Source organism: Equus asinus, chromosome 11 (assembly GCF_041296235.1).
Source record: "Equus asinus isolate D_3611 breed Donkey chromosome 11, EquAss-T2T_v2, whole genome shotgun sequence".
Classification (NCBI taxonomy): Eukaryota; Metazoa; Chordata; class Mammalia; order Perissodactyla; family Equidae; genus Equus; species Equus asinus.
In genome coordinates, this window is record NC_091800.1 from 17,905,227 (window position 1) to 17,926,372 (window position 21,146).

The following is a 21,146-nucleotide window of genomic DNA, read 5'->3' on the forward strand; positions in this document are numbered from 1 at the left end:
AGCGGGGGCCAGAGCGTGTCCCTCAGGAGGCAGAGACCTCTGGGAGGCTCCCGGGAAGGAGAGGAGATCTCAGACACTTGCCAGTGTCTGTGCCTGTGCCGGGAAGGAAGCCCCAAGCCCGCAGGGACCGGGCAATGGAGGATGAGTAGCAGGGGCCTGTGGGCTGTAGCGGACGTGGAGGCACTTGGTCAATGACAAACCTCAGCCCATCGTGCGCCTTGCCGTCCGCCTCGGGGATCACGTAGCCTTGGACTATGCTGCCTGGGCTCCAGAGTCGGCCCTCCCTATGGTCGCCCCTAAAGGGACATCGCAGGCAGCCTCGGGTAAGAGCCCTGGGCCCCTGCCTTCAGCACCGTGACCCGGTCTCCTGGTTTCTAGCTTACAGACAAGGCCTGAAAGCACTGGCAGAAGCTTGCGGGCTGACTTCCCTTCTGCGAAGGTGAGAATCTTCTCCTTCTCTCCTGGCTGCTTCTTCCTCCCAGAGCCTCGGAGGTGGCCCGAGGGCTGCAGGCAGCTGCGGGGCTGAGCTGGGAGGGAGACCATGGCCACAGGGGCTGGCTAAGGGCCTGGGGGGAGGGCGGGCGGCAGAACTTTGTGAAGTGAGAGTGGGGCCCGGGGAGGGCCCTGGGCCTCAGTGGCCCCCTGCCTGGCCTGCCCAGCCTGGCAGGCCCCTCAGCCCCCGGCTGCAGCTTGTACCTCCTGTCTCCCGCGGCGACCCGGACAGGCTGCCTTCCAACGGTGCCTGTCATCGGCTGTCCTGTCCACACTCCCCTGGGGACGTGTGGAAACCAGCGTCCGCCAGAGCCCAGCAGCCATGCATGGAGCCCCTGGAAGACGCTGTTCACGCCGCGTCTCCAGTGCTTTCCCCGGCTCCTCTGACCGAGCACCCTCCCCCTCCACCGGGCTGCACCTCTGGAGGGGCCCACTCAAAAGCCACCTCTGTCACGTCTTACGAAAACCTCCTCAGCCCCCAGCGGGGGAGAAACAAAACAGGCTCCAAACTCCAGAGTCCCTTCCTAGCCTGGCCCTTCCCCTCCCTGCTCCGTCACCAGCCTGGGAGAAAATCCAGAAGGGCCTGGGAGGGTCCCTAACTGTGGGCGGCCAGGGACCCTCCGGGGCCCCTCCGACTGGACAGGTGGGCAGGCCGCCTCCTCTGACCATCACACGCAGGCTCATGGGCGGAAGCTGGCAGAGCGGCACCGGAGTCGGGGCTGAGCGAGGCCGTCCAGGCTGGAAAGCAGGTTCCTCCACGGCCAGGACTGAGCCAAAGAAGGAGAGTCGGGCAGGGACCTCCCCAGACCCCTGCTGTGGGGTAGCAGGCCTGGAGGGGAGCTCAGCCTCCCAGTCTCCCACAGCTCAAGGGGCCGGGGCTCTTGTGCAGGCCAAGGAAGCCCTTCTCTGGTACCTCACCTGGAGATCCACACTGCCGGCCCCCTCCAGAACCGGCAATGTGCCTGGGAGAGATCCAGTGTCTCCAGGGTCCCGGAAAAGCACCTCTCCACCCACACATTCGGCCGCAGCTGCCCAAGAGCCTAAGGAGCTGCGCCTTCCAACAAAGCTCGCGAGCCAGCTGGAGCTGCCGGGGAAGCTCCCGGCCCAGAAGCAGCCTCAAGGCCGTGCTGCCGGCATGCTCCTTCAAGACCCTCCTACTCATGGTCTCCATGCCACGTGGTCTCCAGGCCAGGTGCCACATGCCCTCCCATCAAGGGCACGGAAGAGCCAGGGGCAGCAGCAGCCCAGGAGACCAAAACGGAAGGCCCCGTGGAAGAGTCAGCTTCCCCCGATTGAGGAGATGGAGGAGGAGATGAGTCCCGGACCGGGAGGGGATGAAGAAAGACTCGCAGGACCGAGGGCTTCCCAAGCCAGCAGGACGAGCCACCCTTCCCAGGTCGGGGGACTAGGAGACACCCTTGGGAGCAAATGCCTCCAGCTTCTGCCACACAAGGCACCGGTCTTGCCAGAAGGCCGCTTCACTAAAGGCCTGAGCCGCTTTCTGCCATGCCTAAGGCCCAGCAAGGAAGACCAAGAACCGGCAGATCCCCTTCCAGAAGGCAAGCCTGCGGCAGCCACGCCCCACAGCCAGGAACCTGGCAGAAACAGCTCGGCCGTGGACAGCAAGGCTCTGGAAGCTCAGCAGTCGGGGACCTCCTTTGGACGGGCCCTGCGAGAGAGACTGGGCCTTGGCCGAAGACTTCGTGCCTCCCTGTCAAGGCAACGCAAAGGCCGATTTCTGGCCTGGCTAGCTGGGCGCTCCTGCTCCCACGGGGTTCCCTCCCTCCCACACCAACGAGAGTGAGGATCCATGACAGTCAGCAAGCCACCCGCAGGGGCCACGGCTGTCCTAACAAGAGTGAGTAGAGGAGACGCTGGCATGGCAACTGGACCTTGCCACCCAGGGAGCCGCGGACTTTCCCACAATAAACGTGTCTTTTTGGGACAGGTGGTGGCCTCTGTGCCCTTCTCGGGGAAGGGACAGGACCTGGGTCTGCCCTGCCTGAGGGTCTGCTTTGGCTTCCAGAAGGGGCGGGGCTGTGGAGGGAGGCGGATCACAGCGTGGCCTACCCACTCTCACCCTGATTCCCTCACTGTGCCGGAAGTTTCCATCATGCCCTCATGACAAAGACAAATGGAAGCCTTTAGGATCCTTGAAGACAAGCAAAAGCTCTAAACACCCAGCCCAGGATGGGGCTCAGCCTGTCCTCTCCTGTGTTCTCTCTCCCTTGAACTTGTGGGGCTGTGGGGAAGGCGTTTGCACAGGCTGAAATTCCCCCTGAGGCTCCGGGAAGTGTCAGAGACACATTCACACGTCCCAGGGTCCGGAGGGGAGTCTGGGGGCAGTGCCAGCCCCTAGTCCAGAGAGGGGAGACACCTGGCCGCTCACCCCCAGCTCGTGGTGGGACAAGAATGACGCCTGCCCCAGGAGCTTCTTCTCTCCCGGGTGGAGCTGGATGGAGAAGGGCCTGTGGACCCCTCTCAGCTTAGCGTTGCCCTCCCTCGGTCCCTGTCCCACTCTGGAGCAGCAGCACCGAGGAGGAGGACTGTGCTCAGGCTCTGAGGGCGGGCGCGTGGGGAGCACGGAGGCTGATTCGGGGGCTGTCCCCTCTACCCCAGAGGAGCGAAGGGCCCTGCTCTCCTGCACCTGCCTTCTCCTCCTGGGGAAAGCAGCTGGGTTGGGACTGTGGTGTGGTCACCATCTGATGGTGGGACACTGTGCGCCTAGGGTGCGATGTGGAGGAAGGAGGCAAAGTGGCACCACACTTTCCCATTGACCTACTGAAGGACATTTTGGGGGGGGCACAGAGTTTCACTACGAGAAAGAGAGCTGCTAGGAACTGCCTGTGAAAATTTTTCGCGTGAACATAAATTTTTATTTCTGGATGGGAACCATCACCTGCAATGGAAAAGGAAGGTTTGCCAATGGGCACACCTCCCAGGATCTTAGAAAGAAATGACACATGCACATAGGACTCAAAGTGGTTGAAAGGTTGAAACAGGCCAGAGAGAGTAAACCTCCTCCCCTGGCATAGATTGGGAGCAATTTCCCGAGGAAACATCCATTCTCTAATGCCCTAGAGAGCTGCTGAGGAAGTGGCCAGTAACTGGCCGTCACCTACAATAGAACACCATCCAAACGATTCCCACAGGAGACCAAAGACAGTGCCACTGTCAACAGCTCTGTTCCTCTTCCTCTCCAGAGAACACTATGCCCCCTCCTGTTCTTGAGATGCTTCTATCTGTCTCTTCATTTGTCCCTGCATCTTTTGATGATAGGAGACCATAAAGGAGCAGCCTTGAATTTCAGTCCCAGCTCAAGGAAAAGGTCTTTGTTGGATGTGTAAAGAATCAAGTGGTTTTCTCTGTCGAGAAAGACGTTAAAGATCATTTGGGTGACTGCTGAGAGAATTAACTCTGCAGCAAGTTATTCTGTGATCAAACATAGTCCTCCATTGGAAGTATATTTATCAGCTTAAGGGAGTAAGCACAACTTAGACAATCCCTGTTTTGGTATAACTAAGATGATCTTTTTATCAAGAAGAACACGACCTGTCCAGAGGTGTGTGTATGTATAATTGTGCAATGACTATCAAATGGGACATCGAAGCGCGCTTGTGTACCAAAGGCTTCCCAGAATCCATCATTTGTGGTCGGGAAACGATGCCTCTGCTCTTCAGGTGGATTTCTAGATGATCAAGCCCAAAGCAGGATCCACGCATAGTGACGGCTGGTTTCTTGCCCACTAAATTCAGGCTGGGTTATCTGTGTCAGAAAAACGTGGTCGTCCCCTCCTGAGTAGGGAAGAACTCACTTCTCCACCTACTGTGTGCTTCTCCTTGACTTCACACAGAACACTTCACTTCTGACACTTACTGTCTCCAAATGGGGGGTGGGGGTGAGGGGGACATTTCCCCACCCCAAGCAATTGTCCACCACACCAGCTGGCTGTCCTCCAGTTTCACTCGATTCTGACACTCCAGCATCAGAACGCACAAGTTAAGGGCTCAGTCTCACGAGACTGTTCCCACCCCACTTCAGATGCAAATCACACAGAACAGGTCCCCAGGTTCCAACAACTTCCATCTGACTTTGCTACAAATTGGAGTTTCCAAGACCCCTGCTCAGGTTCCATTGACTAGCTAGAGCTGCTTGCAGAATTCAAGGAAACACTTCCTTCCGTTGACCAGTTTCTTCAAGGATATGTGGAAGGGTACAAATGAACATCCAGATCAAGACATCCAGTGCGCCAGGTCTGGAAGGGTCCTGAGGGCAGGAGCTTCTGCTCCCATGGTCTTGGGGTGTATCCCCCCCCTGGAACACAGATGTGTTCACCCACCCGGAAGCTCCCTGAACCAGGTACTACTGAGGTTTTATGGAGGCTTCCTTATGGACGCCGGATCCATACTAACTCCATTTTCAGCCCTTCTCCCTTCTCAAGAGCATGGGGGTGGGGGGAACTAAAACTTCCAGTCTTCTCTCATGATTTGGTCTTTCTGGTGACCAGCCCTCATTCAGGAGCTATCCAGGAGCCCTCAGAACACAAGACAGTCCTGTCCCCTGGGAAATGACAAGGGTTTCAGGAGCATTGTGTCATGAACCGGGGTCCAAAACCAAGAAGGAGAACAAAGGATGCTCCTAGTGCTTTGACTTCTCAGGAAATTCCAAGGGTTTCAGGAGCTCTGTGCTAGGAACTGGGGCAGACACCAATACATATGATCTCGCAGAGTCATATGGGAAAGTGACCCCTTGCAGACCCAAGCCTGCTTTTCTATGTCAACAGGGGACCCACCTCTCAAGTCTCTCTGCAAAAGAAGGAGACATCAGGACCCACTACGCTGCCTCTGGCTAGAGTTGTTCACACTGGCACTCTCCATGCTCCCCAGCTACCTTACTTGTTCACACTGAGGACTGTCATGCACAGGGAAAATATCCTAAGGGGTGGGGAGGCCCTGAGCTAACACCTGTTGCCATCTTTTATTTTTTTTTTTTTGCTTTTTCTCTCCAAATCCCCCCAGTACCTAGCTGTATATTTTAGTTGTGGGTCCTACTAATTGTAGCATGTGGGACTCCGCCGCAGCATGGCCTGATGAGAGGTGCCATGTCCGCGCCCAGGATCCAAACCACGGAAACCCTGGGCCGCTGAAGTGGAGCACGCGAACTTAACCACACGGCCACGGGGCTGACACCCAAAGGTGTGCTCTTGAACATGTGCACTGGGACAGTACACGCAAATGAACTCAAATGCTCTTATTCCCATGAAAGCTGTGTGAAACTCTGTGATCAACAGAGAATAGACATTCTGTTCAAGCCCACATTCCAAGGAGTCAGAAAAATTAACCACAGTCATCAAAAAGTACAATCCGTAAGGGAATCCTCAGTTCCCACTGTCAAAACATGTCCAAGGATGTAATAAGGTAATTCCTTTCGGACTCAAAACACCCTCTCTAGAGGGTACAGGCAAGACTTAAGGCCACATGGGCCTGGAGGGGGAAGGTTAGGCCTACTCCGTGAAAGAGCTATGTGCACGGCAGACTTGGAGCCCTGAAAGGGCTGCTGAAAGACTAGACTCAAACCCAGACCGTGGACCCAGTCCCAACATCCCCTCTAAAGATCAGAACTTTAGCTCAGCTGACCTAGGCCTGGCTTCTGGGTGGGCCACACATGTGTCCAAGCTCTGGAGAGTGAAGACTATTTTAGACAGAGTAAGAAGAAATAGGGTCAAGATGACATATAAAAGATTCAAAGAAAATGAGAAAATGCTTTACTCTTGGGATTGAAAATACTGAATTAGTCTGTGAAAATGTGTGTAGGGGGGTGTGTGTGTCTGTTTGTATGTACATCATGTCCCATAAGTCTTCTTGAAGCTTTTCTAATTTCAGAAGTATAAATGCTACTAACATCAAACACATCCTTTCGAGGTTTAATTATTTATATTTTTATCCTACTTATTTTAAATGATAAATCATTAGTTTGAACTTTTGTGTCATTGGTTTTGAGTGAAGATGGCAAAGGTTGATGGAAACAATAACAACTTAAATATTGAAAATTAAAGAAGTATAAGGGGCCAGCAATGATTAAAAAGGCTTGGGCTCCAGCTAAGACTTTCACTTCCACCTGCTTGAAAAGAAGGTAAGTTATGGCAGCATTTCCTACTACGTGCATAGTCGAGAATGCTTTCAGTCAGTGTGCTTACTACAAAAGTTATGAAAAACCAATTGCAAACATGTGAGGCAACATTTTAAACTAACTTTAATAGACTTAGCAGAAAATACTAAAACATAGACATAGGAAACAGACACCTCATTGAATTTCAATGAAACATATTATTTTCAAACATTTCATCTTCATATATATTTTAAATTTTTAAAGTACTATGATAAGATATATATGTTATGAAACTTACATTTTGAAACTAGTTATTTATTATTTGTTTTCTTGTTTTTTTTCTATTTAATTATCATACTCAGAGTCCCCAAAGGTCTAGCACAATCTCTCTGTATCCTTTTGTATGAGTGTCTTTTTTCCAATCTATTCTCTATTCATTGTTGCTTATTAAAGAATGGTCTTTGACATATCTATTTTCAATTTCTAGAGGTTGGATGTATAACTAAATAAATCATGAGATCTTTAGATAGAAGAAATATCATCTGAGATACTCTTATTGGTATCCCATGTCATAATACAGAAAATTATTTCACCTTTCATTTATAAATAATGCCCAACTCATTCTTCACCATTTTTTCTCTTTGACAGTCCATAATTGGTCTTCGAGCATTTTCCCTACTTCAGTTAAATGTTTCCCCCTCTTTCTTATCATATGCAAACTAGTCTGCTTTGTTTGAGCTTATCCTAAACTATTTCTATTCTGGTGTCCTCTGTGCTTTGCTCTTTCCTTGTCCTGTAACCCTTATAAGGAAAGACTTGTAATTTTCTTACTCATTTTAGTAGATGAAGGCATCTGACTACATTTCTTTCCAGCCTTAAGTGTGCCTAAAAGTTAACCTGCTGGATACATACATTATTTGATTATAAGTTACTTTCTTTTTATATCTCCTTTATATTACATTTAGGACAATGATGATTTTTTTTAATTATGGTAAAATACACATAACATAAAATTTTCCATCTTGACTGTTTTTAAATGTAGTTTAGTAGTGTTAAATATATTTACATTGTTTTTCAATCAATTTCCAGAACATTTCCATCCTACAAAACTGAAGCTCTATATCCATTAAACAACTCCCCCATTCCTCTCTGAGGACAATGTTGATTTTTAAATTATGCATGTGCATAAGTACATTATATTAAATGTGGATTTCATTTTGGGATAGAGAAGGAATTTTACAAAATATTTGTTTAAAAAAAGAGGGACTTTTGGGCCTTAGGTTGTGATAATTTTATGTATCAACTTGACTGGGATGCCCAGATAGCTGGTAAAATATTATTTCTGGGTGTGTCTGTGAGGGTGTTTCTAGAAGAGACTGGCATTTGAATCAGGAGACTGAGTAAAGAAGATTGCCTTAACGACGTGGGTGGGCATCATCCAATCCATTGAAGGCCTGAATAGAACAAAAAGGCTGAGAAAGTGAATGTGTTCCCTCTGCTTGAGCTGGGACATCCGTCTTTTGTTCTAGGACACTGGTGCTCCTGGTTCTCTATCTTCAGGCTTAGACTGAGTTACACCACCAGCTTTCCTGGTTCTTCAGCTTGCAGACAGTAGATTGTGGGACTTCTCAGCCTCCATAACTGTGTGAGTCAATTTCTATAATAAGTCTCCTCTTATGTCTATCTATATATGTCCTATTGGTTCTGTTTTTCTAGAGAACCCTGACTAATACATAGGGTCAAGGACCACTACTCGAAGCTACTGGAAGGAATGTGGAGTGGGGGCAGGCAAGGGAGACTCCTAGGGGGTAGCATTGGAACTGGAGTTATCAGTAAGCAGTATGAATTCATGATTAGAGATACAGACATAGATATATATAGATATGTACATATTTGGATATATATTTTTTCCCTTTATCTCTATCTACTGAAAGCACCTAGCAGCCACGAGCACATCTAGCACCCAGATCTTGGTTTCTAGATATCATTCCCCATTAAAGGGAACCAAAGATTCTAGAAGAAATGAGAAATGAGTGATTCCAGAACTGGAGTTGGGAAGGTATAAGACGAGTCTGGAACATCTTCTTGTACCAGAAAGTAATTAAGTGCTCAAAAGGACAGAGGGGCCAGCTTGAAGGACTAGTACCAGCCAAATCCAGAACAATTTGAGCAGCAACATCAATAAGATAAGTAATAAATTATAATCCACTAAATAAAATAGAAAACCATGAGTCCATACTCACAGTAAATAAATAAATGATAAATAAATATACAAAGTAAAAGCGAGGGCTCTCCTTACGGTAAAATGCCAACTCAAAATAGAGAGGAAGTGGTAGAGTTGAAAATTATCATTTTGCAATGATTATAATAAAGATTCATTCAGGCAAGAATTATCAATCAATCAATCAGTATCACATAACATATTTATGATATATAATGCAGATAAGAATTTTATTTTCTTCTGAAATAATAAAATGAAATCCAAGACCCAAAGATTTATTTCCATATAAGTCTTTTTAGATACAAATGAAAGTTATAACTGGTTTTAAGAGCATTCTATTATGCTGTCATCATAATGGTAAAGTTCTGTTTTGGAGAGAATTGGTCCTCTGTGAACACCAAGTTTCATAGTTTGAAAGAACACCTAGGGGGACTGACAAAGGGAAATTAGAATGGTTCTTTCCCTCAGCCCCCAACACACAGCATATATTACTTCTAGGGGAAGCATAATACAATTGTCTGAGAGTAAGAAAGGAAGAAAAAAATAAACTAGAGAAGGTGAACTCGTCTACAGAGTTTGAAATAAATAAAAACAGGTGTGAAACTCTGGTTCTAGGTATAAAATAATTTTATTTGAGTTAAGAATCACATAAAAATTAACCATACATCATTTTCTTGAGCAAAGGCAGAAGACTAAGTCAGAGTTAAGTTACCTTAATATTGAGAAAGGAGAATTAAAGCAACACTGCAGGAGTCGACTGCTCCCTGCCCACCTACATCCCCTTTAAAGGGAAACTGTGCTGGCCACAGCTCCCGTGGCAACCATGTTCTGTATGAAGAGATTCCACTTCCAACCACTGACTGGATCAGGAATGAGCAGCTTACCCAAATGCAGACCATCCATTGGCCTTCCAGGTGATCTCTCACCAGCCCAGTAATAGGAACAAGCTAGGTGAAACAAACCTCAAGAATCTGATTGGAAACCCTGGAGAAATGCAACTAGTGAGCAGCGGGAATTGAAACCTAAGGGTCCTGAGGAACTGCGGAACATGAAATCCACTGTCAGCCACTATATCATTCAGAGACCCAGCAGGAAACAGAAGACACAGATGGTTCAAAGGAAGAGACTTTAATCAACGACTATTTGAAGAACTACAGGCAGGGTTAAGAGAACAAACAAAGGATGGTAAGGTCACCCAGAGTAATAGTAAGAAGCCATTACTACCCTGGGCCTGACAGGACAGGAGGCAGAAATAGTATTACTGGAGCTCAGTGAGGCCTGGAAATGTGGAGAGGGCCCCTCAGGGGGTGCAGCAGCCTTGGAGGGATACAGATAATGCCAGAGATGAGAAGTGGGCCAGGGAGGGAGGGGGAAGAAATCCCCTGACCTCTCACTTTCCTCTTGTCATCTGGTGACCCACTCCTTAGCCAATTCCAATGGAAAGACTGCCACCACGGGAGTTCTGGTGTGGTTCAGCCCTCCAGAGGACAGAGAAGAGACGAGGAAAGTGGGTATATCTGGGGATCAAACAGAGACCAACCAAAGAGCCACATCCAGGCCAACGTCACGAAGGATCTGTAGACAGCTGGTAGAAAGAGAGAAGCAAATGACTTGAGAGAAAAAAGATGGGGAGAGTAGTCAGTCCCTAGTGCTGCCTTGATTCTGATGCCTTTCTGGTTCTGGTTCCATCCACTCACTCGCGGCAGTACCCCAACCCAGCCCCGAGAGCCTGAGTCCCCTTTAACAGGCCTCTCATCCTTGCATCCAAAAAGCCCCTATAAACCAAACACCATCAGGAAAAAAAGTCTCATTTAAAGGGACTCTTTTGATAATAAATAAGCCTTATTATTAAAAACACAGAAGGAGGAATGTGCATGGGTATAGGGAAATACTAAAGAGATAAATATACTAGGTGAGGAAGCCTACCCAGAACTTAGAAAATGCCTTGTCTTGAGTAGTGTGCTTTCAAGGAAGATTTAAATGAATGGAATCTACATGAAACAATGACAACAGTAATAATGCCAAAATTTTGTTGTGACTATAATCTGAGTTTCTACCATATACGTCAAATCTTATTGGTTGGTAACAAATACACTATGTTCATGAATCCCTGAGCTAGACTATTTGCATATATAAGTCTACTAGATTACATTTTGGCTATCAGTGAGAATTTAGTGTTTCTCAACCCTGATTATATAATAAAATTAGCTAGAGATCCTGTAAAAATTATGCCCCACACCAGACCAATACAATCAAAATCCCAAGGAGTGGGCCCAAGCACAGTAAAAGGTCATTACAGCATTCTATATTCTAAACTATACTCTAAATTTAGGAAAGAGCTTGCAGATAATTTAGACCAACTTGATCATTTTATGGTTAAGAAACTAAAGCCCAGAGAGTCCTGGTCCTGGTGCTAAGCACTAGATAATACCACCTGCTGCTATTATGGAACATCGTTGAAAATAATCCAATTGTCCATCAACTGGAGAAGTGATAAACAATACAATGAAATAATATTCAGCAACAAAAAGGAACAAACTACTGATACAATCAACAAAGCGGATGAATCTTAAAAACATTATGCTAACTGAAAGAAGCCAGGTGCAAAAGACCACATATTATATGATTATATTTATATGAGATGCCCACAAAAGGCAGACCTGCAGTGACAGAAAGTACATTAGTGGCTTCCTGGGGCTGGGAATAGGAGCAGGGATTGACTGAGAATGGACAGGAAGGATCTTTAGATCTCTTCTAAAACTAGATTGTGGTGATGGTTACACAACTCTAGAAATTTACTAAAGATCAGTAAATTATACACTTACAATGGGTGGATTTTACGGGAAGTAAATTATATCTCAACAGAACAAACAAACAAAAGAACCTGCTGTCATTTATCGAATACCCTAATAGGAATCTGTACTACGAGTTAAATAGCATGGCCCTCGCTGGTATGCTGGTAAAATTTTTAAAAAACAGTCAATTGATACAAAGAATGTTTAGCACACAATTTACAAAACAACGATAAAATACACAAGACTTTTTATTTCAAATTCCATACACCCATACTCTTCACCGTGACTTGCTATTTCTTGAAAAATCCACTATCAGTTTTTATAATTAGTCCACCAACAATAGTGTCACATATTCAAACTATAAATAAATGCTTGATTTCTAGCCAGTTCAGCAAAGAAGTTGCTCACATTATTAGAGCGTAGTTCTGACATGAATGTTGGCTGGTATTTTTGTTTACATTTAAGGAGTAAGACAAAAGTGAAATAATGAAGACATATGCCATTTGTTCTTCAACGATGTAAGCAAAGCAACTTCTTTGCTGAAATCATGAACATTTTCAAATACTGAAAGAATATTTCCTCAATTTTGGGGGGTTCTTGACAATGTGCCAGCCACAGACATGAAACATTTTAAGTTTAATCTTCCTTAACATTTTTACTATCATTTTCTGAGTCTGGAGATAATCAACAATAAATCAAGCCCTGCTTGGTAGCACTGGACAATTTCTATGGTGTAAATATTCCCATCACGGCTGGTTTCAAGACACCAAGGTAACAAGACGGAATGCAGAGTTGGGAAAAAATGTGCCCCATTACACCATTAAATAGTATTTCCACATATGGATACAACAGACACAAGTAATCTTATAAGCATTGCTAATAGTAACTAGAAAGTGATGAGGGGCCAGCCACATGGCCGAACCATTAAGTTTGTGCGCTCTGCTTCGGTAGGCCAGGGTTTCGTGGGTTTGGATCCTAGGTGAGGACATGGCACCGCTTATCAGGCCTTGCTGAGGCGGCATCCCACACAGCACAACCAGAGGGACCTACAACTAGAATCTACAACTATGTACTGAGGGGCTTTGGGGAGAAGAAGAAGAGGGGGAAAAAAGAGAAGACTGGCAACAGATGTTAACTCAGGTGCCAATCTTAAGAAAAAAAGAAGACAGTGATGAGTTTTCAGTTTTTTCACCTTTGTTTTTAATATAATTTAATTATAAATTTGTGTAATTTAATTTTTAATAACGGCAGTGTTTCATTTCCAGCTCATTAAAGTCCTGAAATTTTAACAACCGGCTCTCATCAACCAGCTCCAGCACATCACTGACTGCCCATTTTACCAATAAGAAAACTAAAGCTCAGAGAGATTGTCACTAACTAGCCCTGGTCACACAGGACAGAGCCACGCAGGTCTGTCTAATTCCAAACCTCCTCCCTTTCACTGTGCCTCTCTTTAAAATGTAGCTGGTGATCTTCCCACACAGCAACACCCAAACACCTTAACGTGAATGGATTTATCATTTGTTGGACAGTCATTGCTTTCTTTTCCAATAGGTGGATGGGAAACCTGACCAGGAAAGGAGGAAAGAATAAACGGAAAGTGAACACGTACCTGACAGCCTGGTTCAGGATCTGGCAGGATGTGGTCCCTCCAGAGATCTGGCTAAGTCAAGATTCAACAACCAGCAATTGGGTAACAACTGGAAGAAATAATAGATCATTCATCGTTTTTTACAACATCTGTATTCAATGTTCCTTTTCACACATTTTCACCGTACTTAACGAAAACGTTATTTAAGACTTATCTTAGAGGTCATAGAAAAGGCCAAGTATTAAAAATCAACTAAAGTTTCCAAGAGAGAAAAACAAATTTATCAACAGTAAGTCGTTCAGCTCTCAACACAGATACAACTTGGCCCCAGGTCTGACCCAGTCCTCCTCTACCACAGCATTTTCAAATCTGCCGCCTCTGCCTTCAGCGACTGCTCACTGGCGGCGCCCTGTCGTGATGCTACCACAATCCAGCGTCACATCTCGCTTTCCAGGAAGTGTGCGGCGACATATCACTATAATCAGCGTCCTAACGCCACAAGTCGTAAGGTCGCTCAGGAGCCATCTTAATTTACATTGTGGAATTCTTGTACAAAAGTGCTTCGAAGCGTCTCCGACAGAGAACCTTCCAGCAGAAAACGCTGCTTTTCGAGCGCCACAAGCTTCTACCGCGGCCGTCGCCAGCGCAGAGGACCGGCCCCCACCCGCTCGGGAATGAAGCAGCGCTTGCGCACTCAGCCACTCCGGTGGCCGCTCAGCCCCGCCCCTCAAGGGGGCGCCGGGTTCTCCGAAAGGCGCCCGGCGTAGCGACGCTCACGCGCGAGCAACGGGCGCGCAGGCGCAGTCGGGTGTCTTCGTGGGGCAGGCGCATTTTCTCCTCTTTTGGCCTGGGTGTCGGTTTGTGAAGCGCCGTTGAGCCCAGCAAGTGCTGAAAGGCCGGGGTCGTGGACCCCTGCCAGGTCGCAGCAGCACGGAGGTGGAGGGTGTCGCCGAGGGCGCGGGGCCGGGCGCCGCCAGCGGCGTGCTCCGCCCCGGGGCCCCCGCCCCGGCTCCTGACCAGGCGCCGGCTCCACCCCCCGGCCCGGCCCCGGCCTCGCAGTTCACCCTTCTGGTGATGCGCCCCTGTGGAGGGCAGGACGAGGCTGCGGCCGAGGGCGTCCTGAGGCAGGCTCCGGCCCTGGGGGGCAGCGCCGGGGCGGGCCAGCCTGTTAGGTACCTGTGTGAAGTGGCGGGGGATGCCGAGGAGGAGGCGGGCGAGGACGAAGCTGACCTGCTGGACACTTCGGACCCCCCGGGGGGAGGAGAGAGCACGGCTAGTTTGGAGGATCTGGAGGACGAGGAAACCCACTCCGGGGGCGAGGGCGGCAGCGGGGGAGCCCGGAGACGGGGCAGCGGCGGGGGCAGCCTGAGCAAGACCTGCACCTACGAGGGCTGCAGCGAGACCACCAGCCAGGTGGCCAAGCAGCGCAAGCCGTGGATGTGCAAGAAACACCGCAACAAGATGTACAAGGACAAGTACAAAAAGAAGAAGAGCGACCAGGCCTTGAACTGCGGTGCGGCCGCCCCGACTGGCAGCGGGGGAAACGTCAAACAGGAGGTATCAGACCCTAGCTGGGGTCTTGGGGAGTGGGAGGTGAAAGAAGAAACCCCACTGCTGCCGCAGACCGCATTTCCAGCGCCTGCCCACCGGCTTCCAAATGGGCCAGGTTGCTGTGGCTGAGAGTTAGTGAGTGCTTGCCGTAAATAAAGTTTATACAGACATGTGCCAAGCCTTAACAGTTCTGTTGCATCTTTGTGATAGATGAATCAATTTCGGTGAAAATGATGTGACACCTCATCAGAGCTGTCATTTCAAAGATCTGAGATATGGGCTGGAAGGACAGATAGGAAATGATTGTTCTGGTTCATCACCAAAGGAGCAGGCAAAGAGACTTAGGAACCTAGATGAAGTTGGTGCTTTGGAAAAGGTCCTGTTCTTGGAATCCTATTTTTAGCACCTGTTCTTAGTACCCCAGTTCTCAGTACCTCTATACTTAGTATCCTATTCTCAGTTAACCATATTCTTAGTACTCTGTTCTCAGTATTCTGTCCTCAGTACCTCTATTCTTAGTTCCCTTATACTTAATACCCTGTTCTTAGAACCCTGTTCTCAGAACCCCTATAATTAATACCTTGTTCTCAGTATCCGTGTTCTTACTACCCTGTTTTTTCTTAGTACACCTAAGGAAAAAAATTGAATGATAATGGAATGTAAATCTCAGAAGATTTTTGGATTGTTTGATTTGAACTATGTTGAAGGTTAAAGCCCGTGCTGTGGAGTTGGACTTCTGGCCTTGAACAGGTTATTAAACTCTTTGAGCCTTTCAGCTTCTTCATCTGTAAAATGAGTGTTAAAATAGTACCTAGTTCATAATGTTGCTGTGAATATGTGAGATGTTCCATGTTGAGTGTTGACACAGTGTCCAGCAGATAGTAAGTCATTAACCTTAGCCATTGTTCTCCTCACTAGGGGTGTACTTTGAAGTTGTTACAGGTAAGCAGATAGTTCATCTTGTGTGTTTTAGGGCTTACCTATTTTGTCCATACCAGTGGCAGGAGATTATTTATATCACTACTTTCCAGTCTTTTCAAAGCCAGTTTGTCGTTTTTCTCCTAAGGACTTCCAAATTTTGAAAGTATTATCTATCAGTTGCTTCCCTAAGTAATATTTTTTTGCCCCCCCCTCCATTTTTTGTTGTTAATTGGGCAAAAAACTATCAGTGTTTCATTAGCAATATATAAATTGCTTTTGAGTTCATATATCCCATCCAAAGGCAGGCAAACTTTGTTTTGGGCTGGACAGCTTTATCTAAAGAGAACGTTCAGTTTCCACTTGGCATTTTTTGTAGTATTGAAAATAGCTTACAAGTAACTCTTTGCTCCCCTCCCCCACCTTTGCCCCACTGTTGATTTTGAGACCTTCAGGAGACTGAAGAGCCCAGGTTGGAAATCCTGGAGGGAGAGGGATTGAGGAGAGTTGTATAAAATTAACTGCCAACACTTTGCCTATGACTTAATGAGGGACTTTCCCCAAGTCCCACAGGGACTGAGCCAGAAGGAAGAGAAGCAAAGACCTGTTCGTTACATCATTGAAATGCCTGTAATCATGGGTTATTATATTATGTTAACTGTTAATCCTATTTGCATTTTTGTCATTTACCCCAGGAAAATGCAGACAACATACTCTCCGTTGTTAAACAAAGAACGGGATCCTTTGGGGATCGTCCTGCAAGACCTACTCTTTTAGAACAAGTGTTAAATCAAAAAAGACTGGTAAATATCTGTTTGTATAGTAGTTACAAATCTATTGACTAAGTTGTTTGTTATAAATGAAACTATTTAGATTTTTGAGATTTTAAAACTTGTTAAACTGGTCATCAGGATTGAATTGTGCCTCTGCCAGTACACCCTGGAATCTCATAATGCTCTCCCAGGACTATCTGAGCAGGAACACTTTTAATCCTCTGTCTTCATTGACTAAACCTTGATATCTGAGCAAGATCAGATTTTAAAGTGGACTTTCCTTGTACTGAATTTTGGGGTTTATGGAATAATGCTTTAGTAGTATTGAGGTATAATTAGACCAATATTGAATAAGGATCTCTATTATAAATTTGGTAGAAGGCATCAGAATTCAGTCAGGAGAGATTATTCAATAAATACTGAAGTAATTAGATAATAATTTGAGGACAAAATAGAATTTAGCTCGTCACATCACGGTACATCAAATTAATTCCTGATAAATTAAAAATTTTCTAAATTAAAAAAAATAGAATTGGGACTTGATCTCAAAAATCTGGAATGAGAATTTTCTAGCTTCAAAGAAATAGACAAAATTACAAAGACAAGATTATAAATTTGACTACATACAAATGAATACTGTAGTCAAAATGGTGGTAAAAACAAAAACTTCACAATAACATATAGGAAAAACGTTTGCAACAAATATAAAAGACTATGGTTAATATGGTTGCTATTTGTATTGTATAAAATATTCATATAAATTGATGGAAAATTTTGGCCTCAATACATTCTGTCTATACAAAAAGTAAAAACAGAAAAAAAGAAGAAAACAGAAATACTACCATTAAGTGATATGGAAAGGTATTCAATATCAGTAAAAATCATACGATAAACTACACAACAAATGAGAAGCGTTAAAATGATAACACACAAGGATGCTGAGGGTTCCATGAAATGAGCACTCTCATTCTGTTGACAGCGTCATATACCGGTTGCAACACTTTGTGGAAAGCAGCTGGACTGTATGTATCAGGAGTCTTTACAAAGGTCATCCCTTTGACTCAGAAGTCATACTTACTGTGAAGACATTCACAGGAAGTACATCCTAAATAGGATAAAATTAAACATAAGGATGTTGCGAGAAATGTATTTGTCACAGAGAGTAATATAGTGGTTTAAGGAGCCTGTGTTGAACAGTCTTATAACAGCTAAGTAGATTGTTGTACATTTCCTTAATAGAGGGTTGAGCAGTCTTTACAGATTAACTTTTAAAGAAAACTATTTAATAAATAGAAAATGTCCTACGCTTATAATGTTAAATTTTAGAATCAGTGTTTAACAGTAGTATTTCCACTTTGTTTAGTTTATCTTTTTCAATTTACTGAGGCCAAAGTATTCTTCTTCATCGATTTAAATAAGTATTGTATTATAATAAAAACATATTAACCCTAGTCTATTACATTTGTTATATGATTATAACTACACTTAAAAATGTTAAGTGTGCAAAACTGTATTGGTTGTTTTACAGCAGTGGTATTCTTTTCTGAAATTGTGGTAATGTGCTAATACTACTTTTATTAATATATGTATACCTATATACAGTTTATACACCTGTACCTATGCACACATACACACACAATTTTTAATTTCTTTAGAAAGACTTAGTAGGCTAGTGGGAGAAACTTGAGTTCCAGTACTAGCCTTAAATGTATTTCCAAACTGATATTTAACTGCCGTTTTCACATGTGGCCCCTTTTCATTTTCCATTTTTTCTTGCTGGAATCCTGGGCCAGTGCTCTAGCTGTTTGCTCCTATGTTTCATAGAGAGTATATATGCTGGCATGTCATAGAAAGCTTTTCCTTGATGTGCAAAGTTGCCAGTAAGATCACGCTTCACCCATTATTTTTAGGTTTTAGTCTTTTGACGTGTGACATCAAGTTTTATTACTGTTAGTTTGCAGTTTAATCGCAGTGCATCAGATGCAAATGTGAATTCAGGAGTGTTTTGTTTTGTAAGCACATTGTATCTTGTGTGGGGACATATCAGAATAAGTTCATTGCATAAATGCAATCTAATCTCATAAGAATAATGATATTAATAAATATATTTTTTCTTTTTAAGTCATTACTAAGAAGTCCAGAAGTGGTGCAGTTTTTACAGAAACAGCAACAACTATTAAATCAGCAAGTTTTGGAGCAAAGACAGCAGCAATTTTCAGGAACGTCGCTGTGAGGGAATTTATGAAGATCTACATGTTTTTTATCTTATTGTAATAGATGAACATATTTTTATACTAAAGATAAGTGGGGGAAGACATGCTGGTACAACATAATCATTTTCCTGTAAATGTACGCGTGCATTTGGGGATAAATACGTATTGCACTTTGTGCATATAATCCTCTCAGATCACCATGAATTTGCAGAGATCAGCTTATCTTCCAAAAATAACATTTAATTACAAGGTTTTTTAAACAAAGTGTTCCTCTTCAGTCATTGTTACTGAAGGTAATGAAGCAGTTACTTTCTGTGGAAGTCATGAAGTTAATAGATATTAATCTTGGGTCATCTAGCTCAGTGGTTCTCATCCAGGGGCAGTTGGAACTCTGTGGTATGTTTTTTGATTGTCACAGTGACCTTGAAAACTGCTGCTTTTTAGTGAATGGGTCAGGAATGCTAAATGTTCTGCAGTGTCTGGAATGGTCCACACAACTAAGAATTGTCTTACAATGCCAATAATACTCCACTTAAGAAACACTGATAGCTACTTGTAATGATAAAATGTAGCTGGGCACCCAGAATTAGGTTCTCATGATAACCTTTTCTTTGCAGTTAAGACTAGAGCTGTCAAAGAGGAAGCATATTTTATATGTATAAGAAAAGGGATCATTGTTAAATATCTGAAATTAGGATGTGCATCTCTTTTCAGAGATATGCTGGTAAAACCTAAGAGAGGGACTAAGTACACTGCAATGAAGGCATCTCCTGAAGTTGGCTTCCCTACTTCTTGTTACCTGTTAGTGTTGATCTCTGTTAAAGAGGACAATCTTGTGTTTTGAATTTGTGAACAGTATAGATATATCTCATCCCACAAATGCCAGGTCAAAATTACTCTTTTTATGCTCATTTCTTTTTTCATTTTTTTGTTTTTCTTTTTTTCGTGAGGATGATAGGCCCTGAGCTAACATCTGTGCCAGTTTTCCTCTATTTTATGTGGGATGCTGCCACAGCATGGCTTGATGAGTGGTGTATAGGTCCACACCCGGGATCTGAACCCATGAACCCCGGGCCTCTGAAGCGGAGCATGCAAACTTAACCACTACACCACCGGGCCAGCCTTACTATTTCTTTTTTAAAAAGAGATCCTGAAAATAAGAACACCTCAGCATTTTGTCAGTGTTTCTCAAAAGTGAGCTATTTTCAGACCGTATTATTCCTAAGTAATGTTCAAAGAATGACTGGTAATCTGGATAGGTACTTTCTTGTATTTTTCCCCTAGGAAAACTTTTAAAAGGCAAACTTACCAAAAACAGTAACAAATCAAATGTCAAGAGAGTATTTCCAATGTTAGGACAATAAATGCACGTGTCTGAAGTTTAATAATGCAAAAATTTGTTAGTTTCTTGGGTTTTAAGCTCTGAAATATGTCATATTAAATTTAGTCACAGCTGTTCTAAGAAGTATTTAAGGAGGGAAAAAATCTTACTCATTTTTTAATGTGTGTTTTATACCTGCATATCTGTGCAAAAACGCTTTTACTGAAATTATTCATTAAAGTCCAGTTGCTGACCTTTGAGTTGTCTGATTCACTTATTCTGTTCTTTAGTTGCCTCACACTGGATGCAGAGGAATTGATTCACATTTGTTATTAACTGTTAGTTTGTTCTCTTATGGTGTTGGAAGCTTTATTGAAGCCCTGGAATGTAAGTTAACTTTGATGGCGAAAAGATCAGCTTATCCTTCTTCAAGTGGAATAGGAGGAATGGGAAAGTAATAGGCCCGTGAGGGCTGAATGAAAGGAAAAGGGATATATATCAATAAAATCATAAGGTTTTTACTTATTTGATATAGATTTGTTGCAGTGTGTCCCCAATTTTTTATCCCTTCATGTATTCATGACTTTTACAATGTAACTTTGCTGTTCCTCCCACCAAGAGATTGAGTTTGTTTACCTACCCTTTAAATCTGAAGGATTGGCCTCGTAACTTGTTTTGGCCAATAAAATGCAGAGGAAATAGCATTATCCCAGTCCTGAGTAGACTTCCAAAGATTTGTAATACTTCCACTTATTCTTTTACAACCCTACCCAGCTATCATGGTAACAAGTCCAGCCCAGCCCGGCCTGCTAGATAATGAGACACGTGGCCCAGTCACCTGTGGTGTACCAGCCAAGAACTGCCAATAGCTGGTAAACAGCCAGACATGTGAGTGAGGCTATGCTAGACTAGCTATCCCCTGCCAGCCTGCCAGCTGACTTCACATACACTGGATCCCAACAGGTCGGCCAAGCCTGGCCCAGACTGGCAGAACTACCCAGCTGACCAGTAGACTGTGAGCAATAATAAATAATTAGGATTGTAAGCCAGAGTTTTGGGGTGGTTGGTTATGCAGCATTCTTGAGAGAGTAGGTAACTGATACACCACCTAACTGAATAGTTATTGCTATGTAACAAATCACCTGAAAATTTAGTAGCTTAAA

At 44.5% G+C, this 21,146-nt stretch overlaps 1 protein-coding gene and 1 long non-coding RNA gene across 2 annotated transcripts; one reads left to right on the forward strand and one right to left on the reverse strand.

The window, feature by feature from the left end:
- Nucleotides 1-9,931: 9,931 nt before the first annotated feature.
- On the reverse strand, nucleotides 9,932-13,899 carry LOC139046605 (uncharacterized). The gene is made up of 3 exons (XR_011506862.1): nucleotides 13,546-13,899; nucleotides 13,229-13,316; nucleotides 9,932-10,406 (listed from the first exon to the last, which is right to left on the reverse strand). It is a non-coding gene; the product is annotated as an uncharacterized lncRNA (long non-coding RNA).
- A 184-nt stretch (nucleotides 13,900-14,083) lies between these two features.
- Nucleotides 14,084-20,243, forward strand: RFXAP (regulatory factor X associated protein; the record flags this gene model as incomplete). Its single annotated transcript, XM_014862695.3, has 3 exons — nucleotides 14,084-14,764; nucleotides 16,372-16,479; nucleotides 18,572-20,243. Coding segments are annotated over 3 exons (900 nt in total), but the record flags the coding sequence as incomplete, so codon positions are not given.
- Between the last annotated feature and the right edge of the window lie 903 nt (nucleotides 20,244-21,146).